At 39.8% G+C, this 21,628-nt stretch overlaps 1 protein-coding gene across 4 annotated transcripts in view; it reads left to right on the top strand.

Annotated features, from left to right (window-relative positions):
• The first annotated feature begins 476 nt into the window (after nucleotides 1–476).
• Nucleotides 477–21,628, top strand: part of fgr (FGR proto-oncogene, Src family tyrosine kinase) — a 48,080-nt gene continuing 26,928 nt past the window's right edge. The window contains exons 1-3 of one of the 4 annotated variants that reach the window (XM_004911549.4): nucleotides 477–813; nucleotides 19,795–19,835; nucleotides 20,066–20,267. In XM_004911549.4, coding sequence (XP_004911606.1) covers nucleotides 20,069–20,267 — 199 coding nt within the window. In that variant the 5' untranslated portion in view covers nucleotides 477–813; nucleotides 19,795–19,835; nucleotides 20,066–20,068. Of the gene's footprint in view, nucleotides 814–19,654; nucleotides 19,840–20,065; nucleotides 20,268–21,628 lie in introns of all 4 variants that reach the window. The other 3 variants (XM_012958335.3, XM_012958336.3, XM_002934642.5) reach the window with 3 other exon arrangements.

The following is a 21,628-nucleotide window of genomic DNA, read 5'->3' as shown; positions in this document are numbered from 1 at the left end:
GGTCAGCTTAGCTGCTGACTGATTCCTGACCTACAGTGCAGTGTACTGAGTGCTGCCAGCCCCCCTGCACAGGATGCCAAAGAAGGCAAAAGGAAGTGGCACAGATGGGTGGGACTAGTGGGGTTCTTGGAGAAATGTTCAATAAATCAACCTGAAACACTAGAATTATTAAGCAATATTGTATATCTGCTTTACTAAATTTAACTCCAAAGTGGCCCCTTTGATGCTTTACTCTTAGGGCAAAATTAACTCTGCCCTGCCAGACAGTTGTAGTTATTCATACAAGTGCTACTTCAGTTAGCAGAGTCACAGCACATTGGGGGAAATCCTACGCATATAAAGTGTCACAAGAACAGGCATGCATTTAATAGGACACCCAGAATTGCAAAGAGCTACTTCCTTTCGGCAGACAACTTCCCCTTTTTTAACTGTGTGAAAGCTTCGTTAACCCTCTAAATGCCTGTGTGTTTAGCATAGTCTAAAAAAAATTCAAACAAGAAAGAGAGAGCAAGCATCGGGAGTGAAAACTTGAGGAAGTGGGTATATCAGGCAAAAGTTCTGATGTTATAAAAAGAAGTTGGGGATTGGGATACAAATATGTGGTGTGTGAACATTGTAGGAGGCAAACTAACTGTGAGAGGAAGAGAGAAATTTGGGGAAGTAGGAAAGAACAGCTAGATGAGGGGAATTGAGAAGCAAGGGAGGTGAGGGACAGCCTATTACGAAAAGCAAAGGAAGTTCTCTACGGGTGTCACTGAAGGACGTGAGACAGAGACATACACACAAGTCGTTACGTGAAAGGCACTTCAGAAGGTGAGATGGGGTGTTTATTTTATACTTCTACTCAGAACCACATTGTAGCCCAAAGGGCTGTTGAATGTCTGGGTATGAGGTGGTAGCGCTGGTGAAAGCCGTTATGCAAATTTCTTTGGCAGTGAGGTAAAAAAAACCCATAATAATGTTTCCAAGGCTTATGGTCCTTTATGTGTTTCCACAATATTGACCAGAGGTAGTGTTGCCAAGATCTAAGTTATGTGACAGTGTATGCATGCAATCAAGAGAAGCAGACTAATGTGGTATGATTCCAGAAAGGCTGAGGTCTGTGTAAGATGTTAGGGTAAGGGGATTCTGTGTGATAAAAAGAGAACGTAAATATCAGGACATTGGTGCTGGAGGGCAATTTCAGAAACAAATTGTATAAAGACACCTATACATAATATACTTATGGGGAATGTAATATTTTTCATGGAAAAAAACATTCTCAATGGGACTAAAATTCACATTGCAAACAATTTTGCCGTTGCACAAATGTAAAATACCTTTTGTGAACCCTTCGCCTTTCATGCGACAGTAGGATAGTGACTGCGAAATTTTAGCTTGCGCCAGTGTGCAGTGTATGTAAAAACATTTCTTAATGAAAAAGTCAATATTTTCTCAACATCTCAATCTTTAAGAACGTCTTAAATATTCACAATGTACTAAATGTTTAGTGAACAGTATTACATGGCGAGCAGAACTAAACATTCACAAAGTTGTGATTTCACACATTGCTTGTAATTTTTATTACATTCCCCGATTACTGAACAATTTTAAATTGACGGTTACAAAAATATAGTTATCTATATTGCATTCATTTTGTTCTGGAACTAATGCAGCACATTACTGAGTTTCTGGGTAGCAGTCCCACTTTTTGGTCTAAATTTGCTGATTGAATTAAAAGGTTATTGGGCAACTTAATGTCCAATTAAATCCAAGGGATGTAAAGGTAGTTGTCAGTGTAATAATGGAAATTTGGTACTAAATCACTATTGAAATCACATCATTAGCAGGGCACACCACCCAAGGGCAGAAGGATAAAAACCCATGCTTCCTGGGGGCTGTGGTGACTAAGTAATATAGAGCCCCAAGATTTCTAATGCTAATTTACCCACAAGAAATTCTTTATACTCCCATTGAAGGGGAATATCAACAAGTTTGATCTGGTGAACTAATTTCAGTGATAATTATTAGTCTGTATAGTTTCTATGTATCAAAAAAATACCAGCCTTCATATGTGACATGTTTATTCCGTACTAGTGACATTGGCATCAAGTGTCATTTTTACCAGCAAGGCTGATAAAACCTTGGTGGAACCTAGGTGGAAGCCCTGATAGAAAGCCTGATATTTTGTATTTTAAATACTCAAATAGGATAAGGGGAGAAAAGGCTTAATAAATAAAAATATTAATGTGGCAGATAATAAATGCACTATATTCCCAACACAGCTGGATATTTTAACCTGGGAAGAAAGTGACTGGCCCAGCCATCCAGGGTAAAATGTCCCCCTGAGAAACTAAAAGTTGGTTTTCATCACCCCAAATCCTTGAAAATTTGATCACGTTGCATCCTGTGAGGCTATGTGGTTATCTCCTTTATAGATGTATTCATTTTAGGGTAATTTATTAATACCACTAATACAAAAGCAAGAGCACTATTGGGTGCAAAATCACACCCCTTAGTGCTTATTCAAGAAACAGTTGTGTCTGGGGGGTCTGTTCTCTTTAACTTGGGCTTCTGAATGATGCACAGTTTAGGGAAAGTTGACTTCCTTTCCCAACCCACCCCTCATGAACACAATGCTGCTGAAAGCAGGCAGTGCTGTATTCACTGGTTGTGTGCTGTTTTTTTATACTTTGCACCCTTAACTGTGCGTGATAAACTACCCTTATCTCTTTATTGTAAATGCAATTCTGTATGGACTTAGCTAATATCATTCTATATTGTGGAGTTTTTTCTATGTATGGCTGGGTGAAGTTTAACAGGCATTCTCTATATTATGCAAATCTGCTGAACTAAATTAATTGGAATTGCACTTCTTCTTGCTGAGCTGATGTAAAACTACCTCACCCACCTGATAATCTCTCTTTAAAGAATTATTAGGCTGTTTGTGAATGAAGTAAATAATTTTTCTTTCATTTTTTGGCAAGCTGAGAAATGTAACATGCATGTCTAAGTGCAGCAAGTCAGGATGCAGCATGGAGTACTAGGAACCAAAAAATAAGGTGGTATTACTCAAAGCTGACTTATGAGTAAAAATAGCATTTTCAAAATGTTTTGGTCATTTTTTCTGTGCATTTAACGGAAGTGGAAGTCCTATTTGTGCATGTCAGGGAGGTTTAGAGAAGTGGGTGAAATGATATTATTCTTACAAGAAGAAGATGAATTTCTTGTCTGGTACAGGGCGACAGAAACTATGCTGTTTCATAACAGAGGGTCTTCTGAAGTCGTTTTTTAGAAAGTGAATGTGTCATCAATTTATGACATCACAGACAGTGGTTTCATAATATGGGAAGCACACTGTGCAGTTGCAGGGGAACATGGTAAGAAGGTGACTGGTAGGGGCTTGCACCAAGTTTCCTTCCCCAGGCCCACACCTGCACCAATATATATACATAAAATGAGAGCCCAAGCATTTTGATTGGGGGGGAGGCACAGATGTCACTGGATGGTTTAGGGCAGGGAGGAACGGATAGATGCTAGATAAGAGGCCACAAACATTTCTTTAATAATTGGTTCTAAAATAATTTGTCTTCTGGTCTATTAGAGCATATTCTGAGAAAAGAGAAGTTGTGCTATTTAGCTATGTGTTGTGTCGAAAGAGAAAGTAGCTGCGCTGATAGACTCTAGTTGAGGTACTTTATTTGTCAATTTTAGTAAATATCAGAGAGAAAAACGCGACTGTCCATCACATATGATGCTGTATCGATTCACAGCAGAAAAGCAACTAACTGCACATGCAACAAGAAAGAGCACAATAAAGACCTGGTTGAATAAATGCATCTTGAAGCAATTTTTTGAAGCAGAATGGGCCCTTGATCACACTGAATACTTAGTGATTAATCCATCCCTGTTAATTTTCTTCAGAAGTAGCTAGATCAGAATGCATGGTTAAATCCTGTTGCATTGTTTTATGTGGCTTGAAGAGTCATCCCTTAGACTAGTGCTGTCTAAATTTCTTCAAGACAGCTTTCAGAACTCCTGCTGGGCAGCTCTGCCATAGATACCAAATTTGACCCACTTTAGGGTGAAGTAAATGCATAGATTAGCATAGGTTAGCAGTTCCAAAACCCACTCTGAATAGGTAATGTCAGGAAAACAAAATATCCTCTGCAGCTGTCAAATGCCCCCCTCCTTATGCTTTCTACCTCTACCTCATTTTCACTAACCACTTTATCCAAACTCTCCTTGGCCATGGCACAAAAGGAGATTAGTCGGCCACAATAAATCTTCGCTGCTGTGGATGACTAGTCTCCTTCATAAGTTTTCCTAAAAGCAATAATGTATGTTGTGGAACTTCGTTTTTTCCAAAGTCTTTTTTTATTTTTTTTTTAATTTATCTACTTGATTTGGTCTCTTTATTTTTGTTGTGATGAGTATCCACTTGTCACAGTGGAACAGCATTAAGGGGCACATTTACTATGAAATTTTGAGAAAAGTAGTTTTTATCTTTTTTTTACTTCTAGATATTTTTGAAATTTACAAATAGGTTCCCAGAACTGGATTTTTCTGATATTGTTTATCAAAAAATGCAAGTTTCCTGGAAAATTTTCCCCAAAAAATTTGAGTTTTTTCGAAAATAACTCCCATAATTCATGATTTTTGAAAGTTTAGTTGACTTTTTTTGGCATAAAAAAATTTGGCAGGTTTGATCTGTTGCGTACCATTGAGTCACATGGAGTCTTAGAATAGTAAAAGAATAGAATAGTCAGTAACAGCCTGTCCTTATCATTGTTTTCTATTTCACCCAGTTTCAAGTGAAACTTAAACACATTATTGTTTTCCAAGAATGAGCATCAATGCTCCGAAAATGGATGATGGAGATATTCCTGTTTGGGAAAAGGAAAAAGGATTCATGGAAATGAACAGCCATTTAAATTTCACAAATTTTTGAAAAAATTTTGATTTTCAGACTATAAACACGATACCAACCATACCAACATTATTGTGACATTTAGGGGCTGATTTACTAAAAAAATTAAAAAAAAAAAAAAACTCTACATGGTATAAATTTGAATTAAACTTGATCATTGCTGTATTTATTAAATGTCATGATAATGATTAAATTGTTTGTACAGAAATTTTGAGTTGATGTTTCGAAATACACTTACTTCAAAAACTAAAAAATGTGTAAATTTAGTAAATTTAAACAGACATTCGTTTCCATGACTCCTCTTTATTTTTTCCAAACAGGAATTGCTCCAGCAGCCATTTTAGGACCATTGGTACTCATTGAAATAGAAAATAATTACAGGTTTAGTTTCCCCTTAAAACTGGGTGAAATAGAAAACAATGGTGTGTTAAACTTTCCATTAAATGTCTGTAATGAAAGGACAGACTGACAATTAATATTCACATTTTTAACCATTTTCGAGTGAAATTCGAACCTTTCTAGTATTTGAAGTCTTCTATAGGATTAATGGTGCATGACAGATCAAACCTGCGTATTTTTTTTTTCTGAAAAAAAGTAACCTAAATGTTAATAAATATATCAAATTGAAATGTCAAAAAATCACTTTGCAATTGTGGCCATGCAGCCTATTTTTGCATTATGGAACATTTGCATGAACAAACATTTGAGTGGTGACAAGCAGATTTAACTGAAATGGACTTCAGAATTTTTTCTGCGAGCCTTACAACTGAATATATTATTTGGTGGCATTTATTTCATACAAGGTTGGACTGGGAGGTGCAGGGCCCACCAGGGCTACTGTCTCAGGGGCCCCTGCACCTTCCCAGCAGGTGCCCCCACCATCCGTCCGACCCCCTCCCCCAAATGCGCCTAAATGAAACTGGTGGATCAGTGGGGCACACTGCGTGGATTAGGTCTGGGCCATTGGGGCCCACTGGGTTTTTTCCCAGTGCCCTGGCAGCCCAGTCTGACGCTGATTTGATATTGCTAAGAAAGGTTTCAAATAATGTTTCTTATACTAACATTTTAGAAATTGCTATGTAACTTGCTGGCATCAGGTCTGGAGTGGGATTTAAAATAGACATTCGAAAATGGGCATTCCAAGTACACAGAGGTCCAAACAGCCCCCCACCAGCCCAATAAATAGTGACTGGCTATGGCATTTACAGTAGTCCTGTTGGCATTTGCCAGAATCCCCAGTTTGCCTGGGCCTGGCTGGCACTATTCAAATAAGCAATGGAAATATCTAGTATAAATAAATTTAAAGCAACTGGACTTGTTTGGTAATCATTGAAGACGTTTCACTACTCATCTGAGCAGCTTCTTCAGTTCTACTGACTGGTATGGGAAGTCCTCAGCATATATACTCTTCCACTAATCCAATCACAATAGCACTATGTAACTCTTCAGAAAGGTGACATCTGAAACTCACAGAGGTGTGAATGCTGTGGAGTTACTTTGAAAGGATTACCAAAGTATCATGCAACTCTTCAAAGCAGGTGTTACTTGTTAGAGTTGCTTGAATGGATGTGTGAAGAGTTCTGAAACTGCCGGGGTACAGATGGAAATGTGGTTGAATTGGATTACTGGGTTTATATGGGGGGGGGAGGGGGGAATTATACAGATTCATTTAAGAATTGCAGAAAAGAAAATTACTAAATTGGAGGCAACTAAAAAAAGTTATTTGTGCATTTTTTTGCAAATGTTGCACATGTTTTGTGAAGTTGAAATGCCCATATGTATGAAATATCATGTGTAAATTCCAGTAAAAAAAAATGAATTCAGAGAGAAATTATCATGAAAATCTTAAAGTGCTTTACTTTTAACTACAAAATTAATAATTTCATAATTAATTACAAGAAAAAATGCACGTAAATATTTTTTTAGTTTTTAAATCCATAATTGGTTTGTATAATGACATTCCTTTAACATACAAATAAAACACAAAGAAACAACTTAAATTGTTATTTATTTCCAGTAATGACTCCCTTTAATGTTTTAAATAGTTAGGAAAATTAATAAATGGTACCTAAACCATACACAAAAAGCAAAGTGTAAACCAAGCATTAGGAAAAAAAGAGGAATGAATATGAATAACTGTAAGGTATAGTAAACTATTAGTAAATCTGTAGGTAGCATTTAATGATCTGATGTTTGAAAGCATCATCTGATTGATTGTTTGGGGGCACTAGACCTTCTATTTTTTACCCCTAAATTTGAGTACACCATATACTGTAACTTTGTTGTGCCAACTTCTACTGTGATTGCACCATGTACATTTAACAAAAAGCTTTCAGGCCAGTATCACACGTATACAACCCATTAATCGTGGCTGTGTGTATGAGATCAGTCCAATATCAAATCAATGCATATCTGTGGGAATCCTATCCTAAATGGAAGTTTTGTGGAAGTTCTGGCAATGTATAATTAGGGACAGAAAACTGCAAAGTGCGGGACAAGAATTATTGCCAAGTGGGACCCAACAGAGGCAATGCACACGGGGTAAGTAGAGTGTTTTAAAAGCTTTTTAAAACAAGAAAATCCTGCAAAAAAAGAGCTGAGTTTTAAATAATGTATTGTTCACCCCTACATTTGTGTAAGCAAAAAGCCATCTGTCCTAATATTTTTTTGCCTAATAAAAGAAAATATAATTCTAAGCACAGTGTTGGACTGGCCCACCAGGATATCAGGAAAACTCCCAGTGGGCCCAGGTGTCAGTGGGCCCTCCCAACCATTTGCCTTGTATGCCTATACCATGGCCATTACAGAATTCTGCTTTCTTTTATTAGGCAAAAAATATATATTTTGGGTTGACTTGTCCTTTAAGAGCAATAGTGTTCACTAGAGATGCAGCCCCTTCTTAACACCAAAGGGCTCTGGCACACGGGGAGATTAGTCGCCCGCGACAAATCTCCCTTGTCACGGGCGACTAATCTCCCAGAACTACCATCCCACCGGCGAACATGTAAGTCGCCGGTGGGATGGTACACGCTGCGCAGTCGATTTTGGCAAATCGGCAAAGTTGTCTCGCGATTTGCCTAAATCGCGCGGCAACTCGGGGAGATTAGTCGCCCGCGAACAGGGAGATTTGTTGCGGGTGACTAATCTCCCCGTGTGCCAGAGCCCAAAGAGGTAAGTGCAGAGCAGATAAGAAAGGGGTAGCATCTCCTGTCTCCAGGCCCAGACTGGCAAACAGTGGATTCTGGAAATTGCCAGAGGGGTATCTGTGAGATGCCAATTACTATATAGTGGGCTGGAAGGGGGCAGCTTGTACATGATATGTGGAGCCTATGTTAAATCCAGTCTGGACCTGATCTCTATTGATACCATATTTGTTAAGCTCTTGTAGAAAAAAAATTGGGAAGCTTGCAAATGATTTACCCTCTTGTCAAATAATATGTAAGAAAATCTCATGCAATTTTAATACAGACAACTGAAGCACTTTGTTCTAGCCCAGGAAGATTATCAGAGCCTAGAGATATGTCAAGGTCAAAGCTTATTCATTTTAAATGTATTTGGTTCCCTGAAAAGGGGTCTAAAGTACCAGCAATCAGTAGTTAATGTCAACACAAACAATGCCAGAACAGCAATACTCAGAAAGCAGGTTTGACCTATAAATGGACAGTATCTGTACAATACCACTTCACTTTAAATTGTGGGCCCACTTAAAAAATCAGTATCACAAGCAAACTGCACAGAACTTCCTCTTTCAAATATACGTTGATTTAGGGTTGGACTGGAGGGTGTGGGCCCGCAGGGGCTGCCACCCCAAGGGCCCCCAAAAACTGCCCAAGGGGCCCCCGCACCAGCCCCCATGCCCCCCCAGGGACCCCCACTGGTCACGTAACCCCTCCCTCAAGCACGTCCAAAGTGTATAGATGTGTGTGCTCAGAGAAGAACTATCACCGGTGCTGGGGAGCGCCGGCGCCTGCCAGGGATCAGGTCTGGGCCGGCAGGGCCCAAAGGGTTTTTTCCCCGTGTCCCAAAGGCCCAGTCTGACCCTGCTTCGATTTTCAAATATGTCAATCGGAGTGCTTGCTTCATTTATTGTGTGAGCAGTTTCAGCTGATAACACCCAAATTACAAGAAATTAGCCAGTGGTGAGTGTGTAAAGTGTCACCTTTATACTGTAGGTCTGTAACCCTGTCATAGCCCAAAATGTATTTTACCAACTAGTGATGGTAGAACATGGGCAATGTTCCTTCTAATCTGTGCACTCATGCACGCGCACACAAATTTTGAGGCCAGTGCACACAACAAATTGTGGTAAGCAGGGACGGAACTAGGAGTAGGCAAAGTAGACACTTTCCTGGCCAACCAGGATACCAGGAAAACTCCCGAGGTGTCAGTGGGCCCACTTGCTTCTAACTATTTAGCCTATTTCATAGTCATTCCCTATTTCTGTATAGGAACAAAGATAGATGGAAGAACAGAGTATAGTATGTAAAAAAAAAAGTGACTATGATAATAAAAAGTTTAAGGGAGGAAATAAAGTTTTCTGGTGGGTCCTGCCATCTCAGTCCAACACTGGGTGCAATGCTTGGGGGCCGCTTGGCACGTACCTCCTCTGCCTGTCTTCTGCTTGTTCAGGCCCAAAAGGATTCCCGGTGGTCATCAGATCCCCCACCTCCCACTCCTCAGCTCACTTGTGCAAGTGTACGTTCTGTACAGGAATGGATAGGGACAGTCAGTTAACCCTACAGCTGCTGACTCTCAAACCTTGGTATTTGTCTTGAAAAACTCAAATATCTCAGAAACTGCTAAAATATAAAATTATTGTAAATTGTAAACATGTTCAAAGAGTAAGTTTACATAAATTATTTTTTTGGAGTTTAGATGTCCTTATTTAAAGTAGCATAGATACAGTGACAGTGGAAAGAAGTCTTTAATGCTTATGTATTATGTTTGGAATTTCCATGTTGCCATTTCCATTAATTTAGCCCCATACGTGGAGGGACCATGAGAGTAGCTAAAACTGGACCATACAGTACATCTTACATGTAATTTTTATGTCCTCAGGGCAGGCCACCATAAAAATTTCCACCTGGAACAATAAAATGTATTTAATTTATAAACAATTGACAAACCATGTGATATATCATTAATTGTTAACCAAATCTTGGGTCACAGGTTTAACTCCCTGTCACTTGTAAACTATGTGTAGATAAAGAGAGGCATTATACATTGCATCTTATCACTTATTACTGATTAGTCTCTCTTTGCTCACTATAAGGTCACTGTGGTTTCTCTATTACTAAATTAGATATCAGTCGTTCCTCTCCTTTGCACTCCCCCACTCTTCCTTCCTCCTTTGTGTAGAACTTCATTTTAGTATAATATGCATGAAAAGCAAGGCCACTAAAGAATACCAGCTTGCATTTTGTTCCCAGAAAGCCTGACTTTGTGCCTCCCTCCAGACTTTTGAAAGCATAATTGGCTTTTGGCTAATTCCATTGGCAATTGAGGGCAATAGCACTTGGATCAGTTTGATCAGCTCTATCCTCTAAGGGATGTCATAATCATCAAAACTCCCTTCCTGGCCTGCTTCATAGTCAGATCTACCATAATACAGAGTGTAACTACTTATGTCAAAGCACATTGCTGTTTATCCAAAATCAGCATCGCAAGGACTCTTCATAACCAGAAAGGGGGTGCTTTTCTTTAACTCTGGCTTTTATAAGCCCCTGCATGTGGGATACAGTCAGGTGGAGCTATGTACTCTTTTTTAAATTCATTTTAGGCTGCCACCTATGATGAACAACAGTGAATGCTACACTTATCCCACCAAAGCATTAATGCATGACTAACATCCCTTTTTTTAATAACCTCTACCCCAAATACAACTCTTTAGTCCCTCACATACAGGGGTTCCTAAATGATTGCATTTTGCTTCATGTGAGTGTATGTAGAGCACCATTTGTATTCCTTACACCTTAAACATAAGGCTAGGGCATCCCTGTATGAAAGAGTTAAAAACAATTGTTGTTTTTGCAACTGTAACACTATTACTTTAATTAGAAAGATAGATAAATAGTGAGCACTAGGAGCAGTAGACCAGCAATATTACTCTTATAAGCTGGGCTAATGCAGTCTTCATTCCATGACCCTTCCGATGGGCTGCTCCTCAGACAGATCAATCCTTACCCATATGTACAGAGTACATTCTTCTATGCTTTAAGTAAGATATACATATAAGCGGCCATTTATGACCACAAGTGCAGTGGGCTAAGTTCAAGTTTGAGCACAAGCTGCATGTTTTTAGTCACAATGATTTCAGCATAACTGTGGTTGTAAAGAGACATGCTTCTGATGCATCAAAAGGCATCAAAAAGCCCAAGACTTGCTCTGAATAGGCATTAAATACAGGATTTTCTTGCATGTGTCGGTGCTCCTGCCTTGCCCATCTTGTATGAATCACATTGCAGGGACACCCATGTCTGGCCCAAGTCATGCTTCTCTGATAAGCTCTACTGCTAGGCACAGGCAGTGCTTCATACTAAGAGAGTTGCAAATGTTAAGTTCCCAGAAAGAAGAGCTCCACCCAAGGGTGATGGCTGCAAATTAAAGGAACAGTAGCAAAACGATGAAAGTGTTTTAAAGTAATTAAAATATAATGTACTGTTGCCCTGCACTAGTAAAACTGTTGTGTTTGTTACACAAATGCTACTAACAGATGAGCTCTGTAGAATATAATGGAGCTTTATCTGTTATCTGCTAAGTAACCTGTGCCTTTTCTCCTTTGAATGGCTGCCCCCATGGCTACACAGCAGCTTTGTTTATATAAACTATAGTAGTCTTTCTGAGGCAAACACCCCAGTTGTACCAGTGCAGGGCAACAGTGCATTATACAGCAATCAATTTTATACACTTTCATATTTTGGTTTTACTGTTCCTTTAATTTTCAAGAAATTGTGGGTAGGGATGCACCGAATCCAGGATCGGTTCAGCATTCGGCCAGGATTTGGCCTTTTTTGGCAGAGTACGGTTTTGGCCGAATCCCCAGTCCTGGCCAAACTGAATCCTGAATCTGAATTAGCATAAATTAGCATATGCTAATTAGCATTCAGAAGTATTAAATGTTATGGGGGGAAAACATTTTGCCACGCATGCTGACTTCTGGATATGCTAATTAGGATTCGGTTCGGTATTCGCCCGAATCCATCCAATTCAGGGGTTAGGCCGAACCCAAAAAAATGGGTTTGGTGCATCCCTAATTGTGGGGCTGATTTACAAATATAGGAACCAAATTGCACCAGCACATTTATCCATACTAAGTAACCAGTCAGACCTAGAAGCTGTAGCAATTATAAATAATTTGCTTATTCTTATTGGTTGCTGTTAGACACTGGTGCAAGTTAGCACCTATGTTACAATAAATTAGCTACTGTATTTCAGACTACTGTCTGTTACTGTTATGTATTAATCTGACTTGTTTTGAAACAGTGTGCAAGGTATGATTTTGAGCACAATTGCCATGTTATTTTTTGCACAATGCAACGTTTTCCCCAGAATTCCAGCATCATTGCAGATTGTACTTTATCTAGTGTAGTTGTGTCCAGTTCATCAAGCTGCACCTACTGCAGTTGCACCAAGTCTTTTCTGAGTCTGTCTAGCATCATTGCCAGTGTTTGGCATAGGAGTGAAATGTGCACCCTATTCTTTCCATGCAAGTGTACTGCACCTATTGACACAGGGTTTCCCTGTGTGAATAGGCACAGCAGCACCTGATTTGGAACGTAAGGCAGGAAGGACTGAGTGGTGCAGAGCGGCACTATACAGGAATGAGAAGAGTGCTTTTTGTCACAAGTACCTTTAATGAAAGTGTTTTTTGCCAGAAAAGACACAAGTTGCCCACTACGCTTGTGGACATAAATAAGTCCTAGGGGCCCATTTACTTACTCACGAACGGGCCGAATGCGCCCGATTGCGTTTTTTTCGTAATGATCGGTATTTTGCGATTTTTTTGGAAAATTATCGCGATTTTTTCGTTACCAATTCGATTTTTGCGGAAAAAAGCGAGTTTTTTGTAGCCATTCCGAAAGTTGCGATTTTTTCGTAGCGTTAAAACTTGCGCAAAAAGTTTCGATTTTTTCGTAGTGTTAAAACTTGTGCAAAACGTCGCGCCTTTTAAGTTTTAACGCTACGAAAAAAGCTCAACTTTTCGCGCAAGTTTTAACGCTACGAAAAAATCGCAACTTTCGGAATGGCTTCGTAAAACTCGCGTTTTTTCGCGCAAATCGTATTGGTAACGAAAAAGTCGCGATAATTTCCGAAAAGTCGTAAAGGCGCCGAAAAAATCGCAAAAAATACGAAAAAGTCGCAAAATGTTCGTTTTCCAATCGGAATTTTTCCAATTCGGATTCGAATTCGTGGGTTAGTAAATCAGCCCCCTAGTGTCTGTTTTCATTTGCTACTTGATTTTAATATTAGAAACACAAATGTGTTTGCAAACTGCCTCTTCATACTGCAGCATCTTATTATGAAGAGGTCTATTCCTGTCATTAGATACAACATGTGACTAGCGGTTTTGGATGCTGTGATGTGAGGACTCTGTTTTTTTTGGTTTTATTTATAACAGCGGTATCTTGAATCAGGAAACCAGTTATCCAGAAAACCTTGAAATACAGCAATATAATTTTCCATATGATTCTAGTTATACAAGTAATTCTTAACTAAAATACTAAACAAGTAGATTATTCTTGATGCCCTAAAGCAGTGCTGTCCAACTGGCGGCCCACGGGCCCCCCTCTGTGTGGCCTCCACCTGTCTGGCTGCTTTGATTGCTTACCCTTTAAGATGTAAGATTTAAATGGTATCAGTACTGAGATTAACTGGCCCCCTGCATTGTTCACACCTCAGATTCAAACCCCTGTATTGTATAAACATGTAATCCCTTGTACTGTTCACACCTTTTAATCCCTGCTTTGTTCACCCCCTGCATTGTTCACACCTCATGCTCAGCCTGTAAGCACCTACATTGTTCTCCTGTTCACACCTCAGATTATAGGAGCAGTGTCAGCGTTGTATCACTGTATCATGACTGTGTGTACCATACTCTGCCTGCCTTATGCTGCCTTTGTGTATAGCACACACAGGCAGCATAGGGCAGGCAGAGTATGGCACACACAGGCAAGGTAGGGCAGGCAGAGTATGGCATACACAGGCAGCACTCTGCCTGCCTACCCAGCCTGTGTGCCATTCTCTGCCTGCCCTATACTGCCTGTGTGTGCCATACTCTGCCTGCCCTATGCTGTCTGTGTGTGCCATACTCTGCCTGCCCTACCCTGCCTGTGAGTGCCATATTCTGCCTGCCCTATGCTGTCTGTGGAAGGAGAACCAGGATGGGGTTTGTTCTGGAAGTTAGTCATTATATGGCCCCTAAGGTGTGTGATTATATTCTGGGAGTTGCTGTGCTATCCACAGGGAAGGAGGAGGCATATGGATTTAAGGGTGTGTCTTAATATGACATTATATATTTTTTCACAAATGAATGAAGGGTGATATCACTACAGCGAGCACCACATTAATGTGGGCATGGTCTTAAAAGGTCTTGTGATAACATAGTTGTGGTTTGAAGTTGGTACAGTTTAAAAAAGGGAGTGGTCAAAACTGGCTTCCATTATAGACCCTCCACATGTAGGCCAGAAAAATTCTGTCTCTCGGTACAACAGAAGTTGGACAGCACTGCCCTAAAACATGATGCACCTCATTATTAACGATTATGCATTTAATCACCAGAACACACTGGCCCCTTAGGTAGAGACAGTCTAGTGCACAGTATGAGGGTTCGGCACCCTACTCAGCATAAAATAAGTATTTTTTTTCTAATTGTATCCTCATTATGATTAATCCATTATCTGGAAAACCCCTGGTCCCTGAAAATCTGTATAATAACAAGGTTTTGTACTATTTTAGGACCATGTGTGGACTCCAAATTATTATCCCACAAATTTTTGTACCATGGTGATGAGTTGTGTAGTCAATTTATTTAGTTGGTTAGAAGATTTCTGTAAGATAAGGATAATATCTGTGCATATGTATATTACTTATATCTGTGCAGTATACATAGCTGACCTATAATGTATTTTGGGGTATCATTTTTTCATTGTCAGATTTGTTATTTTTAGGACTTTATCCTACAGTTTCAAACTGAAAGTTAGTTTTAGTTTGTTGCATTTAAACATAAAATCGATACCCAAATGTTCGCTGTAAGACAACTAAAATCTGAACGTGTATGGCTTTAAACTGCTAACGTCTCAGAAACTGATTAAAATAGATAATTATTTTTTATTGTAAAAGTGCCTAAAGGACTTCTCTAAGTAATCAGTTAATTAAAAAAAAGAAAAAGTCTCATTTGTGCATGCTAGTTCTGCACTCTTTGCATCTACCTTGATCAGGGGGATAAGTAGTAAACGTATGGTATCAATTAATGTATGTTTTAGAAAAGGTTAATGCTCAATCTGCCTACAAAACGCAGCTGGAGAGAAGCCCTCACTCTAACTGAGATTGAGATTTGTACACACCACAGAGATTAAGACTCAGTTCTATATAAACCACAGTTATATATAATGACAGGCCCCTTTGCCTAAGACCCTTTGCTGACATACACCCCATAAGTTATCATCTGCTCTGGGAACTTTAAGAGTTGAATTTACAGTACAGGTACTGTAATTTCGCTCCCTGTACTAGTGATGTGGTTCCCCATGATCCCTAGAGCACTGCAAAGGTAAGCGAATGGGGCTGAGGGGGGGCATTGCAAATTGTGTTTATACTAGAATCACACCAGGCCTAGGAGTAAAAACTGTTAACATTTGCTAGAAAATTTCATTGTTATGAGGAATTCTATGATAAAAGGCAGGGAGAGAAAACAGGTTTACTTCTGCTCCCTAATTCTGTCATCATCTTAGATGTTTGATTCTGTTCCCACTTTACTCTCCCTTTCTTTGTTCCATAAGGTCAAAAAGGCATATTTCTGGGATCTCAGTTTCAGCCTCAGATTCAATATTTTGTAGATTTCTCAAAAATGTTTTTGTTGTTGTTTCCCTATTGTCTCTCACCACCAAGAAGGAACAAATACCAACAGACCCTTATGTACAACCTCAGATAGAAGTCATCATCTCTTTCTGTAGCCATTAGTGTAATATTAATATTAAAACTTTATTTTGGGAACACCGGAGTGTCTGCCTGAATTTCCAACATGCGATTTTCTATGTTGGCTCCTCAAGATGAAGGTCTGGGGCATGAGCACCCGGACCCAACACTATTAAGGATAAGATCTAAGGGCTCTGGCACACAGGGAGATTGGTCGCCCGCGACAAATCTCCCTTGTCGCAGGCGACTAATCTCCCCAAAATGCCATCCCACCGGCGAGAATGTAAATTTCCCCGAAATAGCGGAAGTTGCCTTGAGAGGAAAGTACGCGTATGCCATCCAACCGACGATTTACATTCTCGCCAGTGGGATGGCATTTCGGGAGATTAGTTGCCCGCAACAAGGGAGATTTGTCGCGGGCAACTAGTCTTCCCGTGTGCCAGAGCCCTTAGATCTTGCACACAGCACTTCACAGCAAATCAATAAATTAACACAACAAACAGGAAGTCAATACAATAATAGATAAATAAATGCATATGGTAATAAATACAAATAAATACAAAATACAGTTTAATTAAAGAGTCCAGGATTCTGTTTTGGAGGTATTCAGGGATGGCATTCCAAATATAAGGAGCAGCAAGGCAGAATAATTTAAGACAGGAAACAGCAGTAGTAGTGGGGGGTGCAACCAAGCTTAGAGGAGCAGAGGAGTCAGCCAGGAAAGTAGCAAAAAGTGTACTTTATGCCAGGTACTTTTTTGTTTGGGGAGGCTAAAGATGGACCATACATAAACTGACCTAAAGCTAATGTGAGACTTAGTGGATTCGCTGCTGGTGTAAAAAATTAACCTCCCAACTACCTCTTGCGGTTCTCACTGACTTCCAAGGATTCTGTGCAAAAGTGCAGACGGGAGGGCTTTTTTACCCTAAAATGCTTAGGATGTAAAAGTATTTATATGTGCACTTCTGTGAGGTGATCTGCAAACATTTGTGTTTGTGATCAGTTAGCTTAAAGGGGTAGTTCACCTTTAAATAATTAATATAAAGTAGACTGATATTCTGGGACAGTTTGATTTGGTCCTATTTTATTTTTAATGGTTTTTCAGTTATTTAACTTTTTGTTCAGCAGCTCTCCATTTGGTATTTCAGCAGCTATCTGGTTGCTAGGGTCTTAGAGAGATGGGAATATGAATAGTTAAGGGGCCTGCATGGAAAAATAAGTTATAAAAAATGACAATAATAATAAAATGATAGCATTGTAGAGCAATCATTTTTGGCCCCCATTTGAAAGCTGGAAAAAGGCAGAAGAGAAAGGCAAATTATTCAAGAACTATCAAAAATTTGTTAGGAAGACCAATTGCAAAGTTGCTAGGAATAGGCCATTCTATAACATACTAAAAGTTAACTAAAAAGTGAACCACCCCTTTAGATGTGTTTATGTTTTTATAGCAAGAAAGGCAGTGGGTACTGACACCCCAGGCACATTATATACAGTAAGACGCAGTCTGTATTTACAAAACCAGCACAATATATACAATGAAAAGCAGTGCAAAAAAAAATAGGAAGTGCAAAAAACAACAACAAATATATAAAAGCACAATGAGCTTTTTCAGGGGGAAAGAGTTAACTTACCATCCATCTGTTAGGTTAGGAGATAGGCATCAGGTCAGGATAGAAGTCAGGTCAGGCAAAAAACAATTTCATTTCAGCTAGTGATTCAGCCTTTAGAACTGTATAGTGCAGGATTCGGGAAACTTTTTGGCTGAGAGAGCCATAAACACCACATATTTTAAAATGTAATTCCGTGAGACCCATACAATATGTTTGGCCACGGATGCTGCAGGGCAAGGTAGGGTGGGTCCCAAGGATGCTGGATGCGATGCAGTGGAGGGCATGGCCTGCCCTCGGCAGATAGAAGGCGTGTTCTAACGCTTAGAACACGTCTTCTATCCGCCGGGTGCAGGGGCAAGGTAGGGTGGGTCCCAACGATGCCGGATGCGGATGAGGGCGTGGCCTGTGCTCGGCAGATAAAACACGTGTTCTAAGGCTTAGAACACGTCTTCAATCCACCGAGCACAGGCCATGCCCCCTGTTATTTTTTTTTTATTTGGCAGCGAGCCAGATGCAGCCATCAAAAGAGCCACATCTGGCTCGCGAGCCATAGGTTCCCTACTCCTGGTATAGTGCCTGAGTATAGTTCCTGTGTATAGTGACTGTGTATAGTACCTGTGTATAGTACCTGTGTATAGCACCTGTGTATAGTACCTGGGTATAGCGCCTGTGTATAGTACCTGGGTATAGCGCCTGTGTATAGTACCTGGGTATAGCGCCTGTGTATAGTACCTGGGTATAGCGCCTGTGTATAGTACCTGGGTATAGCGCCTGTGTATAGTACCTGGGTATAGCACCTGTGTATAGTACCTGTGTATAGCACCTGTGTATAGTACCTGGGTATAGTGCCTGTGTATAGTACCTGTGTATAGCACCTGTGTATAGTACTTGGGTATAGCGCCTGTGTATAGTACCTGGGTATAGCGCCTGTGTATAGTACCTGGGTATAGCGCCTGTGTATAGTACCTGGGTATAGCACCTGTGTATAGTACCTGTGGGAGTGGGATGAAATCTGCAGCAAAAGTTGAGAATTGGTTCTCAGGTAAAGTTACAGCCTGCAGATTCTTCTTTTCAGTCTTTCTGCACTGCCTTTAGTTTGTAATATCTCCTGAGCCCAGTCTGCATCTGTGCTTTGATTGGTCAATTTTACTGTCTGTCAAGAAAGCTGTGCTCTGACTGGAGAATCCACAAGAAGAAAGATCCAATCAGTCTTCATGGCTGTGTGTGCAAAAATTCTTTTGTGTGCACCTTTTAAAACCATGTGTGCACAAAATTATGTGTTTTCACACAAAATTCTTTGTGTGCATCACAATTTATTGTGTGTGTTGGTCTTAAAATTTGTGTGCACGCACAAATGCACAGATTAGAGGGAATAGTGTCTATGAGGGGAAGATTTGCTATGTAAAAGGGGATGTTTTGTTACAAAAAAATCTGTCAGAAGTCTGTTGAGTATATTCAGTACAAAATACCATGTTTTGTATTACACGTTGTATATGTACTGGGGTAACAAGTTTGGGGACCCGAGACAAAGTAAGCCTTCAAGCTTTCAACCCAGTTAAAGAAATGAGTGACCATTTTAGCTCTATACAGGAAGGAAGAGGGTTTTCATTTCATACATTCATAGATGAGAACGAAAGGCTTGTGGGACAGTGTATACAAGACAGGAAGAAACAAAAGCAAGTGCAAGAGATGCAAACAAGTGTAAGGGGGTAAGGAAAATAATATACAAAAAAAGAACAGAGGAAGAAAAAAGCAGGGCATTCAAGTAGTAATGAAGAGAAAGGCATTGTGACAGCCCTGACAAAAAAATGCCAAAGGAGATTGGAGATGACTGGTGGGGGATTTTATAACATTAGTATGTATTAGAAGTATTGCATGCAACAAGTCTCACAGGCCCTATAAGGCTCTAAATCGTTAGATTAGAGAACATAATGTAGTTATGTCATATTTATTAATCACCTACATATACTGTAGTGCCAAATTAACCAATTATTCTTTCTTGCAGCAAATCATACATTTCCCTGTACTTACCCTAAAAAAAGGGAAAATGGCAAAAAGCAGTCTGTGAAGAGAAAAACAAAACTTTTTTTTAGGAAAAAGGAACAGTAAGAGACTGAAATTTAATTTGCCATTGCTTTCCAACAGATGCATGGATGTTGCCTCTTCTCTGACCTCACATTTCATTAGTAGGTAACAACTTTTTGCATTACAATTAGATGTGCTAATAATTTCATTTGCTATTGAGCTGGTACTGAAAGTTCTTCCTGCTTAAAAACTGTACAATGTTAAAAACTAATGTGAAAACACTGCATACAGTGAGATAATAAAATGAGCATACTGTTTGTCAAGAGCTGAGTCTTCTTTTTATAGTAACAAATGAGCTCTATAAGTAATATTGAATATCGGCATTTTGCAGGAAATGGGCTGCAAACAGTGTAAAGAAGATAAAGTGGAAAAGGTGGAGGAGAATGCACTGGAGATCCCCCAGAGGTATTGTCCAGATCCCACAAGCCAGATGCCTTTTCGGATTCAGGAAACCCACACACCGTTCATCAGTGCTGGAATAGGAGGGGTGATAGCAGGCTCCAGCCAGAGAGGAATGGGAGTAGGAGTTACAGGTACATTGGTGAAGGCTCTATACGAAGGACTGAGCACTTAATTAACATTACATATGTTATGTAAAATATGTGGAAACACTGCATACAGTGAGATAATAAAATAAGAATATGAAATCAAGTATTTGCTTGATGAATGGAAATATAACATTTGACAGTTATAACAAGAGTGTAGCTGCTGTTAAGGTGGCCATACACGCACCGATATTATCGTACGAAACCTCGTTTCGTACGATAATCGGTGTGTGTATGGTATGTCAGCGAGCCGACCGATGTCGCAGGAAGCTGCTGAAATCGGTCGGCTCGTCGATCGGCCAGGTTAGAAAATTTTGATCGGGCGCCATAGAAGGCGCCTGACCAAAATTCTCCCTTCAGAGCTGAATCGGCAGAAGGAGGTAGAAATCCTATTGTTTCTACCTCCTTACCTGCCGATTCAGCCCTGAATGGTGTGTGGCGGATCTGACGATGTTTCGTGCGACCGATGGTCGTACGAAACATCGTCGGATCGCCACGTGTATGGCCAGCTTTAGTTGGTGAGAAGGATGAGCTCCTGCTATCTATAAGGATGACTAAAGCACACAAGTCACTTTAGGAACCAACATTTATTGTGTTATGCAACATTTACTAAATCACAAATCATTATAGCTTTATATCCCTACCAGCTTTTAAAATATAAATCTTGCCACCATGCATTGATGCAAGTGTTTTCAATTGTAAATATAGAACAAAGAGTTGGGCCTGTTTATGGACTGAGCTCATTTGGAGAAACTAAAGGGGGGCCCAGGAAAGTTATGTTACACTACTACCACTTATTCTTCATAACCTCTACTTGAAAGAAATTTAGCTGCTGAAGAAAAGCTTCCTGTTTGTCCTTAGACAGGTGGTGTTGGGGATCATCCTTCTTCCTCCTCCATTTTGATTAAGTTAGTTTGCATGTCTACAGGGACCAGGGCTGGGTTCATAAATCGCACCAGCAGCCAGCACTTCTTTATTTGGAGTTTTGTCCAGGCAACAAGTCAGGCCTTGGGCTATTGCCCACTATCATAGGTAGTGCAGCCTCTGAGAAATGCATGAGGCCAACATTAGAGTTGCCCCAACCAAGTTGTCTGGGATATTTCCCTGACCAAGAGTTTTCTTTATATAGTTGACCAACATGACCAGGGTAATTTTCTCTAATCTCCATTAAAAAAAAAAAAAAAAACAATTTGGCCTATGACTTAATAGTTTTTGAAGGCAATTTAGGTAGGTCATGTAAACCGACCTTGTACCTTCTAAACTGGGATTTCAGTTCTGGTCAAATGGCCATAACCCACCTACATAATCGCCTCCCTTTATTATTCAGTCTGGGATGGTCTAAGAAAAAA

The sequence above is a fragment of the Xenopus tropicalis genome, chromosome 2 (genome assembly GCF_000004195.4).
Source record: "Xenopus tropicalis strain Nigerian chromosome 2, UCB_Xtro_10.0, whole genome shotgun sequence".
NCBI lineage: Eukaryota > Metazoa > Chordata > Amphibia > Anura > Pipidae > Xenopus > Xenopus tropicalis.
Note: the sequence above shows the minus strand (reverse complement) of the source record. Positions and strands in the feature narration are given on the sequence as shown.